Below are 24,326 nucleotides of genomic sequence, written 5' to 3' on the forward strand. Positions count from 1 at the left end.
CCGTTGTGGAGCACAGGCTCTGGGCCCATGGCTCACGGGCCCAGCCGCTCCGCGGCATGTGGGATCTCCCCAGACCGGGGCATGAACCCGTGTCCCCTGCATCGGCAGGCGGATTCTCAACCACTGCACCGCCAGGGAAGCCCTATTGTTATTTTTAACTAAACTAATTGATAAATATTTGAAAACATTCTCAGTTTTAAATTCTAATACAATAAGTATCAAAAGATGCAAACCATGTAAACAAAAGCTTTTGGGGGCTTCTTGGTAGATTTTAAGTGTGCTAAAGGGTCCTTAGACCTAAAAGTTTGAGAACTACTGATTTAATATAATTTCCATTTTTAAATCTATGTACACTATGGTTTTGCTCTAATAAAAAGAAAAACTTTCTCTCTACATATTCGTTTATCCAGTTATCAGCCTTCGTATCTATGGAAGTGTTTGCCAAATATTAATGCTAGCCATTTCTTTTTTTAATTAATTAATTTTTTATTGAATATAGTTGATTTGCAATGTTGTGTTACTTTCAGGTATACAGCAAGTTGATTCACATATATATATACATATATATATATATTCTTTTTCAGATTCTTTTCCCTTATACATTATTAAAAATATTGAATATAGTTCCCTGTGCTATACAGTAGGTCCTTGTTATTTATTTTATATATAGTAGTGTTTATATGTTACCCCCAGATTCTAATTTATCCCCCCCTACCTTTCCCCTTTGGTAACTGAAAGTTTATTTTCTATATCTATGAGTCTGTTTCTGTTTTATAAATTAGTTCATTTGTATCATATTTTTAGACTCCACATATAAGTGATATCATATTATATTTGTCTTTGTCTGGCTTACTTCACTTAGTATGATAATCTCTAGGTCCATCTATGTGGCTGCAAATGAAATTATTTCATTTTTTATAGCTGAGCAATATTCCATTATGTGTGTGTATATATATATATATATATCTTACACCTTTATCCACTCATCTGTTGATGAACTTTTATATTGCTTCCATGTCTTGGTTATTGTAAATAGTGTTGCAGTGACATTGGGCACATGTATCTTTTCGAATTATGGCTTTCTCCAGATATATGCCCAGGAATGGGATTTCAGGATCACATTGTAACTCTTTTAGTTTTGTAAGGAAACTCCATACTGTGCTCCATAGTGGCAATACAAATTTACCTTCCCACCAACAATGTAGGAGGGTTCACTTTTCTCCACACTCTCTCCAATTGCTGGCCATTTCTGAGGGTTGTAATTTCAGGTTTTAGTGCACTTTCAAAGGTATTTTTTATATTGCTTGAGTAAAAAAACAACAAAATCATTATCTTAAATGTATATATTCACAAAAATAAATAAAAGTAAAGAGTAGAGAATGGGGATATGAAAATTTTAAATATATATATTCCACAAATATCTGAGAATTCAGTAAATGCATCATGAGAATTATTTGCTTTGATGATTTTGGATCAATTGGAAATCAAAAGAGAAAAAATAAAAATTGACCCTGTATTAATTTCTTATTGCTGCTGCAGCAAATTACCATAAACTTAGTGGTTTAAAACCACAGAAACCAGAAGTATAAAATGTATCTTATACAAATAAAATCAAGTTGTTAGCAGGACTGGTTACTTCCAGAGACTCCAGAGGAGAAACTATTCTTTGCCTCTTCCAGCCTCTTTCTGGTGGCTGCTGGCATTTCTTGGCTTGTGACTGCATCACTCCAATCTCTGCTTCTATAGTCACATAACTTGTCCTCTTCCACTGTCAAATTTCCCTCTGCCTCTCTCTTAAAAAGACACGTGACTAATTTTATGACCCAACCAGATAATCCAGGATAATCTCCCTATCTCAAGATCTTTAATTTAACCACATCTGCAAAGTCTCCCTTGCCATATAAGGTTAATATTCACAGGTTCCAACAATTAGGACATGAATATCTTTCAGAGCCATTATTCAACCTACTACAACCCCTTACTTTACATCATACACAAAAGTCAATTCTCAGGAGAGTGTAGCTCTTAAATAAAGATTACTGAAGATAATGTAAGAGAATAACTTTGTGACTTCGAGGTAGGCAAAGATATCTTGAAGATGATACAGAAAGTACTAATCATAACCACAAAGGAAACAACTGGTAAATTTACCCATACTAAAATTAAGAACATATGTTCATCAAAATTGACCCCTAAGGGCTTCCCTGGTGGTGCAATGGTTGAGAGTCCGCCTGCCGATGCAGGGGACACGGGTTCGTGCCCCGGTCTGGGAAGATCCCACATGCCGCGGAGCGGCTGGGCCCGAGGGCCATGGCCGCTGAGCCTGCGCGTCCGGAGCCTGTGCTCCACAACGGGAGAGGCCACAACAGTGAGAGGCCCGCATACCGGGAAAAAAAAAAAAAAAATTGACCCCTAAGAGAATGGCCAGACGATCTACAGGATTGGAGAAAATATTTTCAATATATGTAGTTGACAAAGAGCTTGTTTGTATGCTCTTTTATGTGTATGCATATATATGTATATAAATATTACATATATACATAGATATAACTCTATAATCAATAAGGAAAAAGCAAACAAGCAGACAAAAATAAGAAAAAGACACACAAACCGACACTTCACAAAACAGGATATCAAAATAGCCACTAAACATGAGAGTATGCTCAACTTCTCTAATATGAGGAAAACAAAAATTAAAGCCAGAATAATAAACACAGAATAGTTAAAATCTACAAGGTGATCAAACCAATTAATGGCCAAAAAAAAAGGATCAGCTGACATTCATATATTGTTGGTAAGGAGTTAACACATCAGTTCAGAAAACTGGTAGTACCTACTAAATTAATCATAGTCATATTCTGTGACAGAACAATTTAACTCCTGGTACATACAAAACAGAAATGCATGCACTTCAACACCAAAGACACATACAAGATTGTCATAGCAGCATTATTCATAAAAACCAAAAACAGGGTGGGTGTATTTCCATCTATAGAAGAAAAAATAACTGAATTGTGAATATTCATTTAATAGAATATTATAAAGCAGTAGAAATGTAGGGTGAATGCTCTCTCACAAACATAATATTGAGCAAAAGCAAATAGACACTAAAGAATATATAAGTATGATCCCACTAATATAAAGATGAAAATCAAGCAAAACTATTGTTATTGTTAAACATCAGGATCTCAGTTCCTTTTGGTAGAGGGAAGAGGAGAGCACTGATCAATAGGAATTCTGACAATGCAGAAAATTTTCTTTTTCTTAAGTTGGTGGTGTTTGTGTGAGCGGATTCACTTTGTGAGAATTCACTAAGCTATATGTTTAAAATTTGTGTGATTTTCTGTGTGAGTGATACTTAAATTACGAATGTTAAAAAAGAGAGAAATCTATGTACTTACAAGGACAGATATCTAAAATGTATTGTTAAGTGAAAAGACAAGTGAGCAAAGCTATTTATTATATTATTTGTTTTAAAAATAAAATTAGAGCTATACAAATATTTGTATGTTTATAAATCATAGTAAAGAATACCTCAAAGGGGGATGAAGGATGGGCTGGCAGAAAGGGGAATGTTTCTCTTGTTTTTCTTTATATATTTCTTTACCATTTCAATTTTTATGAGACATATTAAAATTAAAATATAAATAATTAATAATAATAAATCAAGTTATCAATACTCAGTAGGTGCCAGGCACTTTTCATTTATTATCTTATTTTATTGTCACAGTAAATCTAACAATTTGTTGCTCTCATTATCCCATTAGAACCTATTGGGAAACTGAGGTTGAAAATACTTAAGGTCATAGTTATTAAGTAACAAAGTCAGAAGTTAAAATCTCATGTCAAGTTAATGCTGTTAATACTATGTCATCCTCAGCCTGTGGAAAATAATGTATATTTCTAGTACAGTACTTTTTACATTGAATAATTATCTAATAACACTCCTATCATCTCACTGAATGATTACTCCTTGAGAACTAAGATTGTGTTTGTTAAATGAATGATTGTTATTGAATAAAATGTAAATCTACATTAATCGCTAATTTAATGTAATATTTGTTCTTAAAGGTAATGAGAAGAATTTTGGACAACAGTTTCTTCATTTATTTCTTGTGGAAGGAAAGCCCACTGTTAAATACGGATGTGGAAGTTCTCAAAATATCTTGACTCTTTCTGCTAATTACAGCATTAACAGAAATGCATTCATCCCTATAACAATACGGTAAGTACTCCACAGTAGTTCCTTTAACTATAGTGCTGAACCTTATGTTTTAAATGTTTTTTACATGTGTAATAGCCACCTAAATACAGAAAGAAAGAAAAAAAAGGTCTCTCTGAAAATTGTTTTCCAAATCTTTTTTTTTTTCATTTTAGTGAAATAAACTACAAATTTGATACCATCTAGTATCAATCAAATTGTAGACAAAATGAATCAACTTCTCTGAAAATATCTTGAAGGAAATAAATAGATTAAAGAATTGGGTGGTTCAGTTGAAATTAAGATCTAGTTCAATTGTTCAACAAAATATCTATTGAGTGAAAAGAGCACCGCTCTTAGGAAATGGAGCTGGGGAAACGTCATTAGCACAGAACAGAAAAAAGAAAATTCAGTAGAAAAAAATCGCATATTAAATGGAAATGTCTTTCTGGAGCATATAAAATTTTGGAAGGCAGTCTTGAAATTAATTCATGCTTCAGAATTAAGGAAATTCCCTAAAAGAGAAATGGCTAAATATGATGATCACATCCCAAAGGCACTACTGAACAAAATTTACATGTAGAAACCAAGAATATAAAATTGCTCATTAGTATAGCAATCTAGTGATAACGTTCTCCAAACTTACTCTTCGTCAGTTAAAAATAACGTTTTGTGTCTGACTTTATGTATTAGATGACATTTGGATAAGTTGGTCTGATCATCTGGAATCCTGGCTAACCTATGAAGGTTATATAAATCGAATAATCTTTCCCAGGGTCTGAATCAATCTGAAAATAAAATCAAAGAAATTGACACCAATCTGAAAATAGAAACTATGTACAGGCAGGAACAGTATTTTACTCATCTTTAATGTACTTAGCAGGGCATCTGACAGATTCTCATAAATGTCTGAATGAATGAAGAAATGAGAGTGCCTGGGCTGGGAAATTCAGCTGGTTATGACAAGAAGGCAATGAAATTACCTTAAGGTAATGAAATTATTATTCATAAATTAGGCTTACCCTTTTGGAACACTGAGTTATGTACAGAAAAAAAGCAAACTTTGAGAGCAATGGGCTTAACTCCAATTTCAATCATTTCTCTTACAAAGGCTTGCTGTTGATCACAGAAAAGGAGCCAGATGAGAAGGTGAATAACTTAAAACAAATTTAAAAGGCATTTCTTGATAACCTCATCATTTTAAACAATGTCATCATTTTATACAAACAGTCTATTACATATGAAGTAATTTCTATTTTTGGTCAAACTTTCTTGTAGGACTGATTTCATGTTTTGCCTTTAACTAATGAGGACCTAGTCAGGCAGTCCTCAAACAAACCACTCAAATCCTTAGGTAGCCTCAAGTTGAAAGCATCCTGAAAAAAATTACTGACACTTTTATTAAAACTGAAAACAAAGGACTTTGGATTAATGTTATCCAAAATTTAGAAAGTGAAATACAGCCATCTTTACTGATGCAAAAATTTAAATCTAATTTGTCTTGTCAGCAATATCCTACAAGACCTCAGGGTGACAATAGTTTGCATTAAAGGCTGACCCTAGAACTATATTATATATTATATTATATTATACATTACATATTATATTACTTAAATTATTTAAATTTATATAATTTTAAAACAGTCTATATATTTAAATTATTTAAATTTATATAATTTTAAAACATTATATAAATTTAAATAAGTTAGTTAAAATAAATTAACTAAAAATTAATTTTAGAAAAGTTGAGTGCCCACCTGCTCTCTCAATATTTCTTAATTTTTGTTTTTCTTTCTGTTTCTTCTGGGTTTTTTCTCTGTTTTTAATTTTATTTATTCATGTAAAAGATGCTTTTTTTTATTATTATTTGTAGTACTACACTAAGCTCCTGGAATTCAATGTTAAGCCAAAGCAGACAAAATCCTAATTCTTATATAAAGTTTGGTGAGGCAGATTGACAAATAGTTACACTAAGGAGGAAATATCAATAATTAAAATTCAAGATGTGTGGGAAATTTTTTAAAAATGGTGCAAGGAAAACAAATTACAAAATAACCTGGCCTAGGATAAATAGTCAAAGGAAGCTCTCCGAAAAATGGGTAGAGGTGGTGAACTAGGTAAAAACAAATAAGCAGAAACAGTCAAAGCAGTGGTGTAGGAGTGCCAGGCAGTGAAAAGTGTATGAGAAAAGAGCCTTTGGTGGAAAGAGCCACAGTATATTAAGAGATCCAATAGACTAACTGTGTATGTAACAGAGGAGCAGAGGAGGATGACTGAGGACTGGAAGGTGAAGACTGAGGGTCCACCAGGTTGCAAAAACTGTAGGGCCCTATAATTGTGTTAAAGAGTAATTTAAGGGGGCAACTTAGATGTCTGTTACATGTCCAAATAAGACATATGGTGGCTTGGACTAGGCTGGTGTCATACAGAAATTGACAGATTAAAAAAATAATTAGGGTTGGTGGCCAAGATGGCAGAGTGGGAAAACTCTGAGCTCACCTCCTCCCATGAGCACAGAAAAATTCAACTAATTACAAAACAACTATTGATCAGAAAGACCAAAAGACTAGCAGAAAAGATCTTCTACAGCTAAAGATTTGAAGAACCACAAGGAAATGGGTAGGAGATGCTGAGTCATGATATAGTCAACACACATTCCCATGTGTGGGTGGCCCACAAACAGGAGGATAGTTACAATTGTAGAGGTTCTCCCCAAGGAACAAGGGGTCTGAACCCCACATCAGGCTCCCCAGCCCAGGAGTCCTGCACCAGGAAGATGAGCCATAGGAACATTTGGCTTTGAAGATCAGCAACGCTTGCATATAAGAGAGCCAGAGAACTGTGGAAGATTGACTCCATTCTTAAAGGTGCAAACAAAATCTCACACACTCCAAGACCCAGGGCAGAAGAAGTGATTTGAGACAAGCCTGGGTAAGACCGACCTGATGATCTTGGAGAGCTTCCTGGAGAAGCAGGAGGAGACTGATTCTCACCCTGGGGACATAGACACTGGTGGCAGCCATATTAGGGAGCTTGTTCTACCACAAGGACACTGATGCTGGCAAGTACCATTTTGGAATCCTCTCTCTAGATTATTAGTGCCAGGACCCAAACTGGCCCACCAGCGCGCTGGCACCAGTACTAGGATGATTCAGGCCAAGGAGCTGGCCTGGCAGGGACACAGACCCACCCACAAGCAGGCTGGCTGCCTTAGATCTGCTGAGCCTAACCTTTCCAGGACTCAACCCCATGCATCAGCAGGCCAACACCAGCTCTAAGACACCATGGGTCCCTAAGTCAGTTGCCCTGGGATCTGACCCTACCCCCCATGGGGCTGACACAAACTATGGGACACCCCAAACACCACAGTCAGTCATGTCAGGAACCAGCCTCTCACACCAGCAAGCTGACACCAGCTCTGAAAGAAGTAACAAACAATACCACAAATATACAAAGGATTATAAGAGAGTACTATGAACAATTATAACCAAACAAATGGACAGCTTAAGAGAAATGAATAAATTCTCAGAAACGAACAATCTCCCACAGTTGAATCAGGAAGAAATAAAAAATATGAATAGACCAATTACTAGTAATTAAATTTAATCAATAATAAAAAACCTCCCAAAAAACGAGAGTCCAGGACTAGATAACTTCACAGGTAAATTCTGCCAAACATTTAAAGAAGGTTTAATGTCTATCCTCAACTTATTCCAAAAAATTGAAGAAGGAAGAATGTTTCCAGACTCATTATGTAAGGCCAGCATCACTCTGATACCAAAATCAGACAAAGACAACACAAAAAAGAAAATTACAAGCCCATATCACTGATGAAAATAGACGAAAAAGTCCTCAACAAAATACTAGCAAACCAAATTCAACAGTATATTAAAAGAACCATATACCACAATCAAGTGGGATATATCCCAAAGATACAAGAATGGTTCAGTACTTGCCAATTAGTCAGAAGGTAAAAATTATATGATCATCTTAATAAATGAAGAAAAAGTTTTTGACAAAATTATACATCCATTTATGATAAAACTCTCAACAAGGTATATATAGAGGGAATATACCTCAATATCATAAAGGCCATATATGGCAAATCCACAGCTAACATTATACTCAATGGTGAAAAGCTGAAATTGCTTCCTCTAAGATCAAGACAAAGACAAGAATGCCCACTCTCAACACTTTTATTCAACATATTATTGGAAGTTCTAGCCAGAGCAATCAGACAAGAAAACTAAATAAAAACAATCCAAATTAGAAACGAAGAATTAAAACTGTCACTGTTTGCAGATGGCATGACACTATAAATAGAAAATCCTAAAGACACCACTAGAGAAAAACAACTAGAACCCATCAGTGAATTAGGTAAATTTGCAGGATACAAAATTAATACACAGAAATCTGTTGCACTTCTATACACTAATAAAAAACTACAGGGCTTCCCTGGTGGCGCAGTGGTTGAGAGTCCGCCTGCCGATGCAGGAGACGCGGGTTCATGCCCCGTTTCGGGAAGATCCCACATGCCGCGGAGCGGCTGGGCCCGTGAGCCATGGCCGCTGAGCCTGCGCGTCTGGAGCCTGTGCTCCGCAAATGGGAGAGGCCACGACAGTGAGAGGCCCGCATAACGCCAGCAAAAAAAAAAAAAAAAAAAAAAAAAAAAAAAACTACAGAAAGAGAAATTAAGAAACAATCACACTTAAACGATCGTACCAAAAAGATAAAATACCTAAAAATAAATCTAACTAAGGAGATAAAAGAACTGTACCTGGAAAACTATAAGGCACTGATGAAAGAAATTGAAGATGATACAAACAGATGAAAAGATATACTGTGTCCATGGGTTGGAAGAATTAATATTGTTAAAATGACCATACTACCCAAGGCAATCTAAAAGTTCAGTGCATTTTCTATCAAAACATCAATGGCAGTGTATATAAGCCCATGCCACTCTCTCACTTCATCCCAGCTTACCCTTACCTTTCCCTGTGTCCTCAAGTCCATTCTCTATGTCCTGCCCCTAGGTTCTTCAGAACCTTTTTTTTGTTTTTTAGATTCCATATATATGTGATAAGGAGGGTGGGAGGGAGACACAAGAGGGAGAAGATATGGGGATATATGTATATGTATAGCTGATTCACTTTGTTATAAAGTAGAAATTAACACACCATTGTAAAGCAATTATACTCCAATAAAGATGTTTTAAAAAGAAAGATAAGAACTCATTAAATGTCTTTAAAAAAAATGGTATTTTCATAGAACTAGAACAAAGAATTCTAAAATGTGTATGGAAACATGAAAGACCCCAAATAGCGAAAAAAACTTGAGAAAAAAAGAACAAAGCTGGAAGTATCATACTCCATGATTTCAAAGTTGTAGTAACAAAGCTACTAAAATCAAAACAGTATGGTGTTGGCACCAAAAAACAAACAAAAAACAAACAAACAAAAAATCAATGGAACAGAATACAGAGCCCAGAAATGAACCCAGGCTTACTTGGTTATTTAATCTACAACAAAATAGGCAAAAATATGCAATAAGGAAAAGAACATCCCTTTAATAAATGGTGTTGGTAAAACTGTACAGCTACAGGCAAAAGAATCAAACTACACTACTCTTTCACACCATATACAAAAATATATCCAAAATGGATAAGACCTAAAACTATAAAATGGCTAAAAAGTATAAGCAGTATACTAGTTGACATAGGTCTCAGTAATATTTTTTTAGGTTATGTATCCTCAGGCAAAGGAAACAAAAGCAAAAATAAATAAATGGGACTGCGTTAAACTAAAATGCTTTTACACAATCAAGGAAATTATCAACAAAATGAAAAGGCCACCTACTGAATAGGAAAAAATATTTGCAAATGATGTATCCAATAAGGGGTTAATATCCAAAACATACAAAGAACTTATAAAACTCAACATCAAAAAAACAAGCAATCTGATTTAAAAATGGGCAGAGTATCTGAATAGACATTTTTCCAAAGCAGACATACAGGTGGCCAACAATCATGTGAAAAGATGCTAAATGTCACTAATCATCAGGAATTTGCAAACCAAAACCACAATGAGATATCATCCCACTCCTGTCAGAATGGCTATTATCAAAAAGACAACAAATCACACACACACACACACACACACACACACACACACACAAAATGGAATAGTACTCAACCATAAAATAAAAGAATGAAATTCTGCCATTTTCAGCAACACACTTTGGCCTACAGGGTATTATGCTAAGTGAAATAAGACAGACAGGGAAAGACAAACACTGTATGATTTCACTTATATGTGGAATCTACAAAACAAAACAAATGAACAAACATAACAAAATCGAATCAGTCATAGATACAGAGAACAAACAGTAGTTTGCCAGAGGGAAGAAGGGTGGGGGTAGGATAGAAATAGGTGAGGGAGATTAAGAGGTACAAACTTCAAGTTGCAAAATAAATGACTCATGAGTATGAAATGTACAGTGTGGGGAATATAGTCAATAATTTGTGGTTTCCAGAGGCAAGGTATGGGGGAGGGGAAATGGATGAAGGCAGTCAAAAGGTACAAACTTTCAGTTATAAGATAAATAAATACTAGAGAAGTAATGTACAGCCTGATAAATATGATTAGCACTGCTGTATGTTATATATGAAAGTTAAGAGATTAAATCCTGAGTTCTCATCACAAAGAAAATTTTTTTTCTATTTGTTTAATTTTGTATCTATACAGGATGATGAATGTTCACTAAACTTACTGAGATAATCATTTCAGGTTGTATGTAAGTCAAATCATTATGCTGTACACCTTAAACTCATACAGTGCTGTGTGTCAATTAGATTTCAATGAACCTGAAAAAAAAATACCCTAATTAGGAGTAAAACTGACTGATTAATACCAGAAGTGAAAGGAGAGGTATCAAAAATGAATACTCATCTTCTGATGTGCAACTAGATAGATTTTAGCAAACAATGCAAGGAAAGCATTTTTCATAGAGATGATTGCGAATGAGTTCAGCCTTGAGCATTGATGAGATTAGGTGCCTTTGGTACATCAAAGTGGAGTTTTCAAGTTGAATCTACGGATGTAACACTCAGAGGAGAGGTCTGGATGGGAAATATAATTTATGAGTCATCAGCTTGTAGGTGGTAATTGAAACCATGAGTGTGGATGAGTGTATAGGGTGAGTTGAAAAAATTGCCTGGTACTGAGTGTCGAGGAGCTAGCATTCGATGACTGAGTAGAGGAATATGACATTATAAAAAGTATGAGAAGAAGTAACCAGAGGAATAGGAGGCAAACAAAAGGAGTGGGGTCAGGGAGAGCAGAGGAAAAGTTTATCAAATGCTCTGATAGTCCATTGGATGGCCCACATGATTCCATGCCCTGAAGGCATCATTCCAGGAGGACAGAGTAAGGAGCCAGATTAGAGGAAATTGAAATAACCAGTGTAGACAACTTTCAAGAATTTTACTGTGAAATGTAAAAAGAGGTAAGGTGAGATCTAGAGAGAGGTGAGAGGTCAAGAGGAAAAAAATGTAAGATGAAAGATACTTAAGCATGTTTAATTGTCGATTGGAATTATTAGTTGAGTGGAAGGTGTTAATACATAGAAAAATAAATAGTTGAGAACAGCAAGTCCCTTAGAAGTTTGGAGCCAGGAGATACAATACACATGAGTAAAGATTCCTGGCAGAGGGGAGAGAAAATGGAAAAAGACTTAGACATTGAGGCTTCTGATTTCCATCTTCCCGTAAATCCTTTGGCCTGTGACTGCCTTGCTTTACCTCCATTTATCTAGTTGTAGTTGTTCATGTCTCCTTCTCACTGTCTTGTGTGCTCCACTCATCTCTCCATCCTTAACCAGACATAATTTGGAATTAAAATTTTAAATTCTCACCAACAGAACTCTTTGCAAAATCAGAACAGACATCTCCCTAAAAAGCATGGGAATTAGGTTCCTTTTTCATAATATGAATGTTCATGGAATTTTTATTCCATATTTAAGAGTTCTTGGCAATAAAATACCATAGCATAATTGATAAGAACTTATTTTCAAAACTTAATGGAATGAGCTCTAAAGTAAACATGTAAAAGATGGCTTTGATTTTTATTTTGTTATGTCAATACTTCCTCCTACTAAATCTGCATTATAAGAGGTGAAAGGAGATGGCAGGGTAGAACAAACTTGAATAAGCCACTTGTAGTGATTGAAGTCAATTCAGTATCAAGATAGAAATTCTTCTTAAATGAAATGGAGCAGAGATCACAGTTCTAGAGATACATTGTAATTCATACTCATGCACAGTTTTTCTTTCATTTCAAAAAATTTTGAAAGGGATCACATAGAGAGAATATTGGTTTTCACAGGGGTTATTCTCCATTGGGGAAGTTCAGAAAAATTGTCTTACTATATATATTTTTTCTAAAGTTTCTGAAGTTAAAATTTTTCTAGTACCTTTTGTGTCTGTCATATACAAAAGCTAACGCATTATTCATTACTTTTTTTTCCCCCCCTAAAGAACCCCCATGTCCTTTCCTTTAGGGAATACTGTGTTATCTGCATGTTTTAAAGCCACTACCTTCCTTAGTTCCCGCCATCCCAAACGCCGGACAACATTCTCTCAAAGATTTATCCAGAGGTATAAAGTCATCTTTGTATATCTAAGGCACACTATAATATCTAATAATTCATTTTGGTTAACAAATTTTAGGGTAGCCAAAGCCAAATGGATGTTGGCCAAGAATTCCTTGACTGACAGAACTACACATCCCTGTCAGCCACTTTTTAGTATAGCAGGTCAGTGTAAAGGAATTCATGCTTGGTTTAAGACCAATTGAACAGAGGCTGGAAAAGTTTCTGTAGCTGGATAGCAATAACCCCAGTACTTGTGAAAATTCAAACAAACAACAAGTAAAACCATTGCAAGCATTTTCATCACATTACTCTCCTAGATATTTGGTACAGAAAACAAAGTAAATTAATAAAAACTGCTGATGAGTTTTATAAATGGACTGATTTTTACCTCTTGTTTGATCTTATTAATTTCTATGAGATTAAAAACCTCATACAGATAAATGTATATCTGTGTGTGTGTGTATCTGGGCAAATTACTTTTTATTTATTTTATTAGCTCATTTCCCACAGTTGTTTGATAAAGAAAGTGGATAAAAAATTTATTATAATGCAAAACCAACATTAACCTCAAATGAATGAGAGGTAAAAAGGATTCTGAGTAGGATTGATTTCAGCTATATCAAATGAAGAGACTTACTAGCACATAATTTATGAAAAATAAGAAAGGAACAAACAATAACTTCTCACAAAACAGGTATTTAATCATCAAATGCCTTTCAGACAACTTTGCTCAAAATCAGACTTCAGTGCTTTGCCATTTTCCCACATAAATGCTCTGTATTATAACTCAGCTGGTATTGACCTCTAACTCCATATAGAGAATGAGCAGAGGACCACCCAAGTTCATGTAAGAGGAAAGAATATTCATAATGTATTGTCAGCTATAATTTTGAGAATAACTCAAAATGTCCTTTATGTTTCTGATTTTCTAAAATATGCAAAACTTTTTCACATGTTTCTGATAGTTAATATTATACAAACTAAGGATTGCATGCCTTTATTCTTAGAGCCAAGAAACTATGAAATAGTGAGGACCTTCACTTCTTGAAACAGATGGTGATTATTGAACTGTGCTAAATCTATAAGATATTAGATTTATTGATAAACATTGCCATGTCTATATGGAAAGTTTGGTAAGCTTTTTATCTTAAAAAGGTTAAACTTCATCACTTAAATATTAATTTTTTATCTTTTCCATCAACTCCTCCATATGGTATTTCTTAGAGGAAATATAGGAAAACTGGAGCTTAATATGGGAAATACACCATAATACTTTATTATTATATTACACTAAGTACCTGAATACATAAACTTGAACTTTGCACTTGCTCTTTTATCCATACATGACACATTAATCATACATAATATGTCCGTCAATACATAACATACATCAATACAAGCTGGACAGCAAGTTATAATGCAATTTATTTGCATTTAATTGTGAACATCGACTGTAAAACGAAAATTTCTTCCATTAAGTAAGTTTAAGAAAATCTTTAAAGAATGTCTGTGAGTCTAGGAGTTGCTGAAAGAGGATTAAGATTATTGCATAGACTCTTATGTTAACATTTGCATGTATCTTGAGGAACAAGGATGTTAAGTACTAGTTTTGTCCTTGGTGATGCAAAAAGAGAGCTTTCTAAGCAAAAATATCATAATTTGAATGTGAGCCTGAGTCTTCACAGTATGTTCACTGAATATGTCAGTAGATTTGACTAGTCTATGTAAATTTAGTCTAATATAAAAATTTCAAGTGATTGTTTTACTATGTAATCAGGTTTGTTCTTCTTAATTGTGCAATTCAGTTCAAATTATCCAAATGAAATGGCTGTAGCAAAGTTACAACAGTGGAGACTCAGGCCCACAACTCCTCATCTTTGGTGTGTCAAGATATCAAGACAGACCAGTGAACTGGTTGACCCTCAAGTCCTGATAGCAGCGCAAATGCTCCACTGAGGAGGAATGGAGATGCAGTTGCCAAGTACATCTATAGTACGGAGTAAGAAATGAACTGAATTTTGAAGAAAGATTAGGAATTTACCAGGGGTGGCAGCAGATGGAAAAGCATCAGCAATGACATCACAGTGTAGAGTAACACCGTCGCTCATGTAGAAATTGTATGGAGATGAGGTATAATGAGGACATAAAGTTCAAGGTGCCAGGATGTTTACCTCTTCAGCAAATTGTCATCAAACATCATAATTTCCAATGCAGATAATCACAATAAATTAAAAATAAAACGCAGGAAATTCTTTTGAGGATTATCAGTGTACACTGAGGGAAGGCTTCACACTCTCTGCATCCTTTACTGTCAGTGGAGATTTCTCCGACTGTCAGAAAGGGTTACTGAAGAAGTTTGAATTACTCTTGTGTGGTGGCAGAGTGTACAAATAGACTTCAAGCCCTAAAAGCCTTCCGCCTGTGTAATTCTAAAATGTGTCTTCTATATCATCGTTAGGACAAGATTATATAAGAAAGTAAGAGAAAGCAAATGAAGACTTAGGGACAAACTGAATATAGGAATTTAGGCAGAAAAGCAATAATTAATAGTGTAAGAAAACACTTTGCCACATAGGGCAGTTGAATAAAGGGATTTAACATGTTGAAAACAAGATTCATGAGGAAATGTTGAGGAATTGTCATTAAGTGAAGGAGCTGTGATTAAAGATATGGATTCATACTGCACCTGTTTTCCAACACACATATGTGGACCCCGTGCTCTAATTGGCACCTAACATTCATGGTTAAGAGAGTATTTGATTACTGCCTTAAAACAACTACCAGGAAACATATTTTACCTTGAAAATTCTTTAAATCCTATTCGTAGTGGTAGGACTCAATCTTTAACAACATATTTATCTTAATTAACTTCTTTAAAACAATTCTCACAGAGTGGACTAAAAATATAGACAATCTTATTTATTTTTAAAAATGGCAAGCCACCTAGCTCCCTAATGAAGCTAAAGAAAACTACACCAGCTTCCTCCTCAACAAATTGCCCATGACTTCATCAACACACTGAATAAAAGAAGATACATATTGAGATAAAATGTTTCACAACTTAAAACCTGTGAACTCTGTTCCACTGAACACAGACTCATTTAAGTTTGTGTTACTTTAAGATTTTTGAAGAGATTTACTAAAAGTTTTAAATGGAAAGCTGGTTTCATAGCTAGGCACTGGTACTGGAACCAAAGTGTTTCAAATCTATAAATATAGCACAATAACTCATTATTTCTTCAGATAATTTATTCCAGTGCCATCATGAGATAGTAAATTCCTGTTTTACGGTATTTGATACCAAATTCCATCCTGGACCCTCCTACTTTTTTTTTTTTTTAAACATCTTTATTGCAGTATAATTGTTTTACAATTGTGTGCTAGTTTCTGTTTTATAATAAGGTGAATCAGTTATACATATACATATATCCCCATATCTCTTCCCTCTTGCATTTCCCTCGCTCCTACCCATGTAGGTGGTCAGAAAGCACCGAGCTGACCTCCCTGTGCTATGTGGCTGCTTCCCACTAGCTATCTACCTTAAGTTTGGTAGTGTATATATGTCCATGCCACTCTCTCACTTTGTCACAGCTTACCCTTTCCCCTCCCCATATCCTCAAGTCCATTCTCTAGTAGGTCTGTGTCTTTATTCCCATCTTGCCCCTAGGTTCTTCATGACCCTTTTTTTTAATCTTTCCTTAGATTCCATATATATGTGTTAGCATATGGTATTTGTTTTTCTCTTTCTGACTTACTTCACTCTGTATGACAGACTCTAGGTCCATCCACCTCACTACAAACAACTCAGTTTCAGTTCTACTTATCGTTGAGTAATATTCCATTGTATATATGTGCCACATCTTTAACCATTCATCTGTCGGTGGACACATAGGTTGCTTGCATGTCCTGGCTATTGTAAATAGTGCTGGAATGAACACTGTGGTACATGACTCTTTTTGAATTATGGTTTTCTCAGGATATATGTCCAATATTGGGATTGCTGGGTTGTATGGTAGTTCTATTTGTAGTTTTTTAAAGAACCTCCATACTGTTCTCCATAGTGGCTCTATTAATTTACATTCCCACCAACAGTGTGACAGGATCCCCTTTTCTCCACACCCTCTCCAGCATTTCTTGTTGGTAGATTCTTGATGATGGCCATTCTGACCAGTGTGAGATGATATCTCATTGTAGTTTTGATTTGCATTTCTCTAATGATTAATGATGTTGAGCATTCTTTCATGTGTTTGTTGTCAATCTGTATATCTTCTTTGGAGAAATGTCTATTTAGGTCTTCTCCCCATTTTTGAATTGGGTTGTTTATTTTTTTGATATTGAGCTGCATGTGTTGCTTGTAAAATTTGGAGATTAATCAATTAAGCAATTAATAATTAATTGCTTCATTTGAAAATAGTTTCTGCTATACTGAGGGTTCTATTTTCATCTTGTTTATGGTTTCCTTTGCTGTGCAAAAGCTTGTATGTTTCATTAGGTCCCATTTGTTTATTTTTGTTTTTATTTCCATTGCTCTAGGAAGTGAGCCAGAAAGGATGTTGCTGTGATTTATGTCATAGAGTGTTCTGCTGATATTTTCCTCTAAGAGTTTGAAAGTGTACGGCCTTACATTTAGGGCTTTAATTCATTTTTAGATTATTTTTGTGTGTGGTGTTAGGCAGTGTTCTAATTTCATTCTTTTACATGTAGCTGTCCAGTTTTCCCATCACCACTTATTGAAGAGGCTCTCTTTTCTCAACTATATTTGTGGCTCCTTTATCAAGGATAAGATGACCATATGTGCTTGGGTTTATCTCTGGGCTCTCTATCCTGTTCCATTAATCTTTATTTCTATATTTTTGCCAGTACCATACTCTCTTGATTACTGTAGCTTTATAGTATACTCTGAAGTCAGGGAGCCTGATTCCTCCAGGTCCATTTTTCTTTCTCAAGATTGCTTTGGCTATTCAGGGTATTTTGTGTTTCCATAAAAATTGTGACATTTTTTGTTCTACTTCTGTGAAAACTGTCAGTGGTAATTTGATAGGGATTGCATTGGATCTGTAGTTTGCTTTGGGTAGTAGAGTCATTTTCACAATGTTGATTCTTCCAAACCAAGAACATGGTATATCTCTCCATCTATTTGTATCATCTTTAATTCCTTTCATCAGTGTCTTATGATTTTCTGCATACAGTTCTTTTGTTTCCTTAGGTAGGTTTATTACTAGATATTTTATTATTTTTGTTGCAGTAGTAAATGGGAGTGTTTTCTTAGTTTCACTTTCAGATTTTTCATCATTAGTGTATAGGAATGCAATCGATTTCTGTGTATTCATTTTGTATCCTGCTACTTTACCAAATTAATTGCCTAGCTCTAGTAGTTTTCTGGTAGCATGTTTAGGATTCTCTATGTACAGTATCATGTCATCTGCAAACAGTGACAATTTTACGTCTTCTTTTCCTATTTGGATTCCTATTATTTCTTTCTCTTCTCTGATTTCTGTGGCTAAAACTTCCAAAACTATGTTGAATAATAGTGGTGAGAGTTGGCAACCTTGTCTTGTTCCTGATCTTAGTGGAAATGGATTCTGTTTTTCACCATTGAGGACAATGTTGCCTGTGGGTTTGTCATATATGGCCATTATTATGTTGAGGTAAGTTCCCTCTAGCCCTCCTTTCTGGAGTGTTTTTATCATAAATGGTGTTATAATATCTCTAAAGCTTTCTCTGCATCTATTGAGATGATCATATGGATTTTCTCCTTCAATTTGTTAATATGGTGTATCACGTTGATAGATTTGCATATATTGAGGAATCCTTGCATTCCTGGAATAAACTCCATTTGATCATGGTGTATGATCCTTTTAATGTGCTTTTGGATTTATTTGTTAATATGTGGTTGAGGATTTTTGCATCTATGTTCATCAGGGATATTGGCCTGTAGTTTTCTTTCTTTGTGACATCTTTGTCTGGTTTTGGTGTCAGCATGATGTTGGCCTCGTAGAATGAGTTTAGGAGTGTTCCTCCCTCTGCTATATTTTGGAATATTTTGAGAAGGATAATTGTTAGCTCTTCTCTAAGTGTTTGATAGAATTCGCCTGTGAAACCATCTTGTCCTGGGCTTTTGTTTGTTGGAAGATTTTTAACCAGGGTTTCAGTTTCAGTGCTTGTGATTGGTCTGTTCATATTTTCTACTTCTTCCTGGTTCAGTCTCAGAAGATTGTGCATTTCTAAGAATTTGTCTATTTCTTCCAGGTTGTCCATTTTATTGGCATACAATTACTTGTAGTAATCTCTCATGGTCCTTTGTATTTCTGCAGTTTCTGTTGTTACTTCTCCTTTTTCATTACTAATTCTATTGATTTGAGTCTTCTCCCTTTTTTTCTTAATGAGTCTGGCTAATGGTTTACAAATATTGTTTATCTTCTCAAAGAACCAGCTTTTAGTTTTATTTATCTTTGTTATTGTTTCCTTCATTTCTTTTTCATTTATTTCTGATCTGATTTTCATGATTTCTTTCCTTATGCTAACTTTAGGTTTTGTGGGGTTTTTTCCCCTTTCTCTAATTGCTTTAGGTGTAAGGCTATGTTGTTTGTTTGAGATGTTTCTTATTTCTTAAGGTAGGATAGTATTGCTATAAACTTCCCTCTTAGAACTGCTTTTGCTGCATCCCATAGATTTTGATTCTTTGTGTTTTCACTGTCATTTGTTTCTAGGTATTTTTTGATTTCCTCTTTGATTTCTTCAGTGATCTCTTGGTTATTAAGTAGTGTGTTGTATAGCCTCCATGTGTTTGTATTTTTTAACCTATTTTTTCCTGTAATTGATATCTAGTCTCATAGCATTGTGGTCAGAAAAGATACTTTATACAACTTCAATTTTCTTAAATTTACCAAGGCTAAATTTCTGTCCAATATATGATCTTTCCTGGACAATGACCCATGAGCACTTAAGAAGAAAGTGTATCCTGTTGTTTTTGGATGGAATGACCTATAAATATCAATTAAGTCCATCTTGTTTAATGTGTCATTTAAAGCTTGTGTTTCCTTATTTAGTTTCATTTTGGATGATCTGTCCATTGGTGAAAGTGGGGTGTTAAAAGTCCACTACTATGATTGTGTTACTTTCAATTTCCCATTTTCTGGCTGTTAGCACTTGCCTTATGTACTGAGGTGCTTCTATGTTGGGTGCATAAATATTTACAATTGTTGTATCTTCTTCATGGATTGATCCCTTGATCATTAGGTAGTGTCCTTCTTTGTCTCTTGTAATAGTCTTTATTTTAAAGTCTATTTTGTCTCATATGAGAATTGCTGTTCCAGCTTTCTTTTGATTTCTATTTGCATGCAATATCTATTTCCATCGCCTCACTTTCAGTCTGTATTTATCCCTAGGCTGAAGTGGATCTCTTGTAGACAGCATATATATGGGTCTTGTTTTTGCATCCATTCATCCAGTCTATGTCTTTTGGTTGGAGCATTTAATCCATTTACATTTAAGGTACTTATCGATATGTATGTTCTTATTACCATTTTCTTAATTGTTTTGGGTTTGTTATTGTAAGTCGTTTCCTTCACTTGTGTTTCCTACCTAGAGAAGTTCCTTTAGCATTGTTGTAAATCTGGTTTGGTGGTGCTGAATTCTCTTAGCTTTTGCTTTTCTTTAAAGGTTTTAATTTCTCTGTCAGATCTGAATGAGATGCTTTCTGGGTAGAGTAATCTTGGTTGTAGGTTTTTCCCCTTCATCACTTTATATATGTCCTGCCAGTCCTTTCTGGCTTGCAGAGTTTCTGCTGAAAGATCAGCTGTTAACTTTACGGGGATACCCTTCTTTTTATTTTTATTTTTATTTTTTCCTTTCCCTTTCTGCTTTTAATACTTTTTCTTTGTATTTAATTTTTGGTAACTTGATTAATATGTGTCTTGACATGTTTCTCCTTGGATTTATCCTGTATGTGACTCTCTGTGCTTCCTGGACTTGATTAACTATTTCCTTTCCCATATTAGGAAAGTTTTCCTAATAAACTTTCCTAAATTTTCCTCTAAGTTTTCAACTATAATCTCTTCAAATATTTTTCCAGTCCTTTTCTTTTTCTCTTCTTCTTCTGGGGCCCCTATAATTTGAATGTTGGTGTGTTTAATATTGTCCCATAGGTCTCTGACACTGTCCTCAATTCTTTTCATTCTTTTTTCTTTATTCTGCTCAGCAGTAGTTATTTCCACTATTTTATCTTCCAGGTCACTTATCCATTTTTCTGCCTCAGTTATTCTGCTACTGATCCCTTCTACAGAATTTTCAGTTTTATTTACTGTGTTGTTCATCACTGTTTGTTTGCTCTTTAGTTCTTCTGGGTCCTTGTTAAACGTTTCTTTTATTTTCTCCATTCTATTTGTGAGATTTTGGATCATCTTTACTGTCATTATTCTGAATCCTTTTTCAGGTAGACTGCCCATTTCCTCTTCATTTGTTAGGTATAGTGGGTTTTTACCTTGCTCCTTCATGTGCTGTGTGTTTCTCTGTCTTCTCATTTTTCTTAACTTACTGTGTTTGTGGTCTCCTTTTCGCAGGCTGCAGGTTTGTAGTTCCCATTGTTTTTGGTGCCTGCCCCCAGTGGTTGAAGCTGGCTCAACGGGTTTTGTAGGCTTCCTGGTAGAGGGGACTAGTGCCTGTGTTCTGGTGGATGAGGCTGAATCTTGTCTTTCTGGTGGGCAGGTCCACGTCTGGTGGTGTGCTTTGGTATGGCTGTGGCCTTATTATGATTTTAGGCAGCCTCTCTGCTAATGGGTGGGGTTGTGTTCCTGTCTTGCTAGTTGTTTGGTATAGGGTGTCCAGCACTGTAGCTTGCTGGTCATTGAGTGGAGCTGGGTCTTAGCCTTGTAATGGAGATGTTTGGGAGATTTTTGCCATTTGATATTATAAGGAACTGGGAGGTCACTTGTGGACCAATGTCTTTAACTTGGCTCTCCCACCTCAGAGGCACAGCACTGATGCCTGGCTGGAGCACCAAGAGACTGTCATCCACATGGCTCAGAATAAAAGGGAGGAAAAGAAAGAAAGAAGATGAAATAAAATAAAGTTATTAAAATAAAAAGTAACTATTAAGTAAAATAATATTTAAGTAATAAAAAAAGAAACAAAGAAAGAAGAGAGCAACCAAACTAAAAAACAAATCCAACAATGATAACAAGTGCTAAAAACTATACTAAAAACAAAAACAAAACCAGACAGATAGAACTCTATGACAAATGCCAAAAGTAAGGCTATACAGACAAAATCACACACAGAAGAATACACATACAAACTCAGAAAAAAAGAAAAAGGGAAATATAGATAGATAGATAGATAGATAGATAGATATTGTTGCTCCCAAAGTCCACCTCCTCAATTTAGGATGATTCAATGTCTATTCAGGTACATCAAGTTGATTGTGGAGATTTAATCCACTGCTCCTGAGGCAGCTCAGAGAGATTTCCCTTTCTCTTCTTTGTTCACACAGCTCCTGGGGTTCAGCCTTGGATTTGGCCCCACTTCTGTATGTAGGTCAACTGAGGGCATCTGTTCTTCTCTCAGACACGATGGGGTTAAAGGAGAAGCTGATTTGGGGGCTCTGGCTCACTCAGGGCTGGGGGAGGGAGGGGTACGGATGGTGGGTGAGCCTGCAGCAGCAGAGCCTGACATTGCACCAGCCTGAGGTATGCCATGTGTTCATCCAGAGAAGTTTTCTCTGGATCATAGGACCCTGATCCTGCAGTGGTGGGCTGCACAGGCTCCCAGTAAAGGAGTTGTGGATAGTGACCTATGCTTGCCCCAAGCTTCTTGGTGGCTGCAGCAGCAGCCTTAGCATCTCATGCCCGTCTCTGAGATCCACGCTGATAGCCGCATCTCTCACCCATCTCTGGAGCTCCTTTAGGCAGCACTCTTAATCTCCTCTCCTCACGCACCAGGAAAGAAACAGGCAAGAAAAAGTCTCTTGCCTCTTCGGCAGCTCCAGACTTTTTCCCGGACTCCCTCCCGGCCAGTTGTGGCTCACTAGCCCCTTCAGGCTGTGTTCACGTCGCCAACCCCAGTCCTCTCCCTGCGCTCTGACTGAAGCCCGAGCCTCAACTCCCAGCCCCGCCCGCCCCGGCAGGTCAGCAGACAAGCCTCTGGGGCTGGTGAGTGCCGGTCGGCACCGATCCTCTGTGCGGGAATCTCTCCGCTTTGCCCTCCGCACCCCTGTTGCTGCGCTCTCCTCCGCGGCTCCGAAACTTCCCCCTCCACCACCCACAGTCTCCGCCCGCGAAGGGGCTCCTAGTGTATGGAAACCTTTCCTCCTTCACGGCTCCCTCCCACTGGTGCAGGTCCCGTCCCTATTCTTTTGTCTCTGTTTATTCTTTTTTCTTTTGACCTACCCAGGTACATGGGGGAGTTTCTTGCCTTTTTGGAGGTATGAGGTCTCTTGCCAGCGTTCAAGTAGGTGTTCTGTAGGAGTTGTTCCACGTGTAGATGTATTTCTGGTGTATTTGTGGGGAGGAAGATCATCTCCGTGTCTTACTCTTCCATCATCTTGAAGCTCCTCTCCCTCCTACTTTTTAACTTTGCAATAGTTGGCTTAACTCTAATTGCCATTAACACCTGAACCCCAATCCTGTCTTCAAAGGCAAAATATTACAAAGATAAAAAGAAGGAGATTCCAGGACAAACCCCTATATCAAATACCATAAAATTTGCATAAGGGCTTATTAGACACCTTAGTAAAGCTCCCACAATTTGAAAGACAGTAATTTCCAATTATAGGCGGTGGACTGGGATGAACTCAACCATGTTCTGGAATCTCCTCCCATCTTCCAGGTGAATAAAATAGCAAAGGAGCATTCTCCCTCTTGCATTGTGTTAGCAATGACACTCATCCTTGTCTCGAGGTGCAGTAGCAGAGATTGTGCTGAAGGGAAATTCCACCTGCTCTAGTACGCAGGCTTCAGAAAAAGTGATAGAAACAATTCTAGCTTGGCATAGCCTCTGTGGAGGATTCTTGGAACAAGAAAAAGAAAAGTTTTGGATTGATGATGCCCAGAAATTGCCAATGAGCAAGTCTGTTGCTTGGACTGCAAGTGGTCCTGATGATTCCTAAAACTATTTAAAGAGAGAGATTCTGTAAATGATTTATCTCCTGCTCTAGAGTAAGGATGCTCAGAGTTTCCTGAAATGAGTCAAGGTGACATGGCCTTTGTACCACGTCCCACCCCCAAAAGATTCAGGGCATCCACTACACCTGGGGAAGCTCATGGCTCCATCAGTACTCAGTGGCTGATGAAGCCCAAAACACTTGAGTTTGACTGACACCTAAGGGACCTAATGTTGTTTTTAGATAAACATATTGCCACACCCACTATAACTCCCACCACAGTAACTAGCAGGCTGAGTTCCCCATGTTAATGATACGGTTCTACTCTCTCTTGTCAGGAGTGATCTGAAGAAACAGTGACTGTTAGGAATAAGAGTT

General features: G+C 36.2%; 1 protein-coding gene across 1 annotated transcript in view; it reads left to right on the forward strand.

The window, feature by feature from the left end:
- The window catches only part of EYS (EGF-like photoreceptor maintenance factor), a gene marked incomplete at its 5' end in the record, with an annotated part of 885,136 nt that overhangs the window by 538,636 nt on the left and 322,174 nt on the right, over positions 1–24,326 (forward strand). The window contains one exon of the mRNA XM_007449587.1: positions 4,072–4,225. Within this exon, the coding sequence (XP_007449649.1) occupies positions 4,072–4,225 (154 nt within the window). The remainder of the gene's footprint in view (positions 1–4,071; positions 4,226–24,326) is intronic.

This window comes from Lipotes vexillifer, unplaced genomic scaffold (assembly GCF_000442215.2).
Source record: "Lipotes vexillifer unplaced genomic scaffold, Lipotes_vexillifer_v1.1 scaffold793, whole genome shotgun sequence".
Lineage (NCBI taxonomy): Eukaryota > Metazoa > Chordata > Mammalia > Artiodactyla > Lipotidae > Lipotes > Lipotes vexillifer.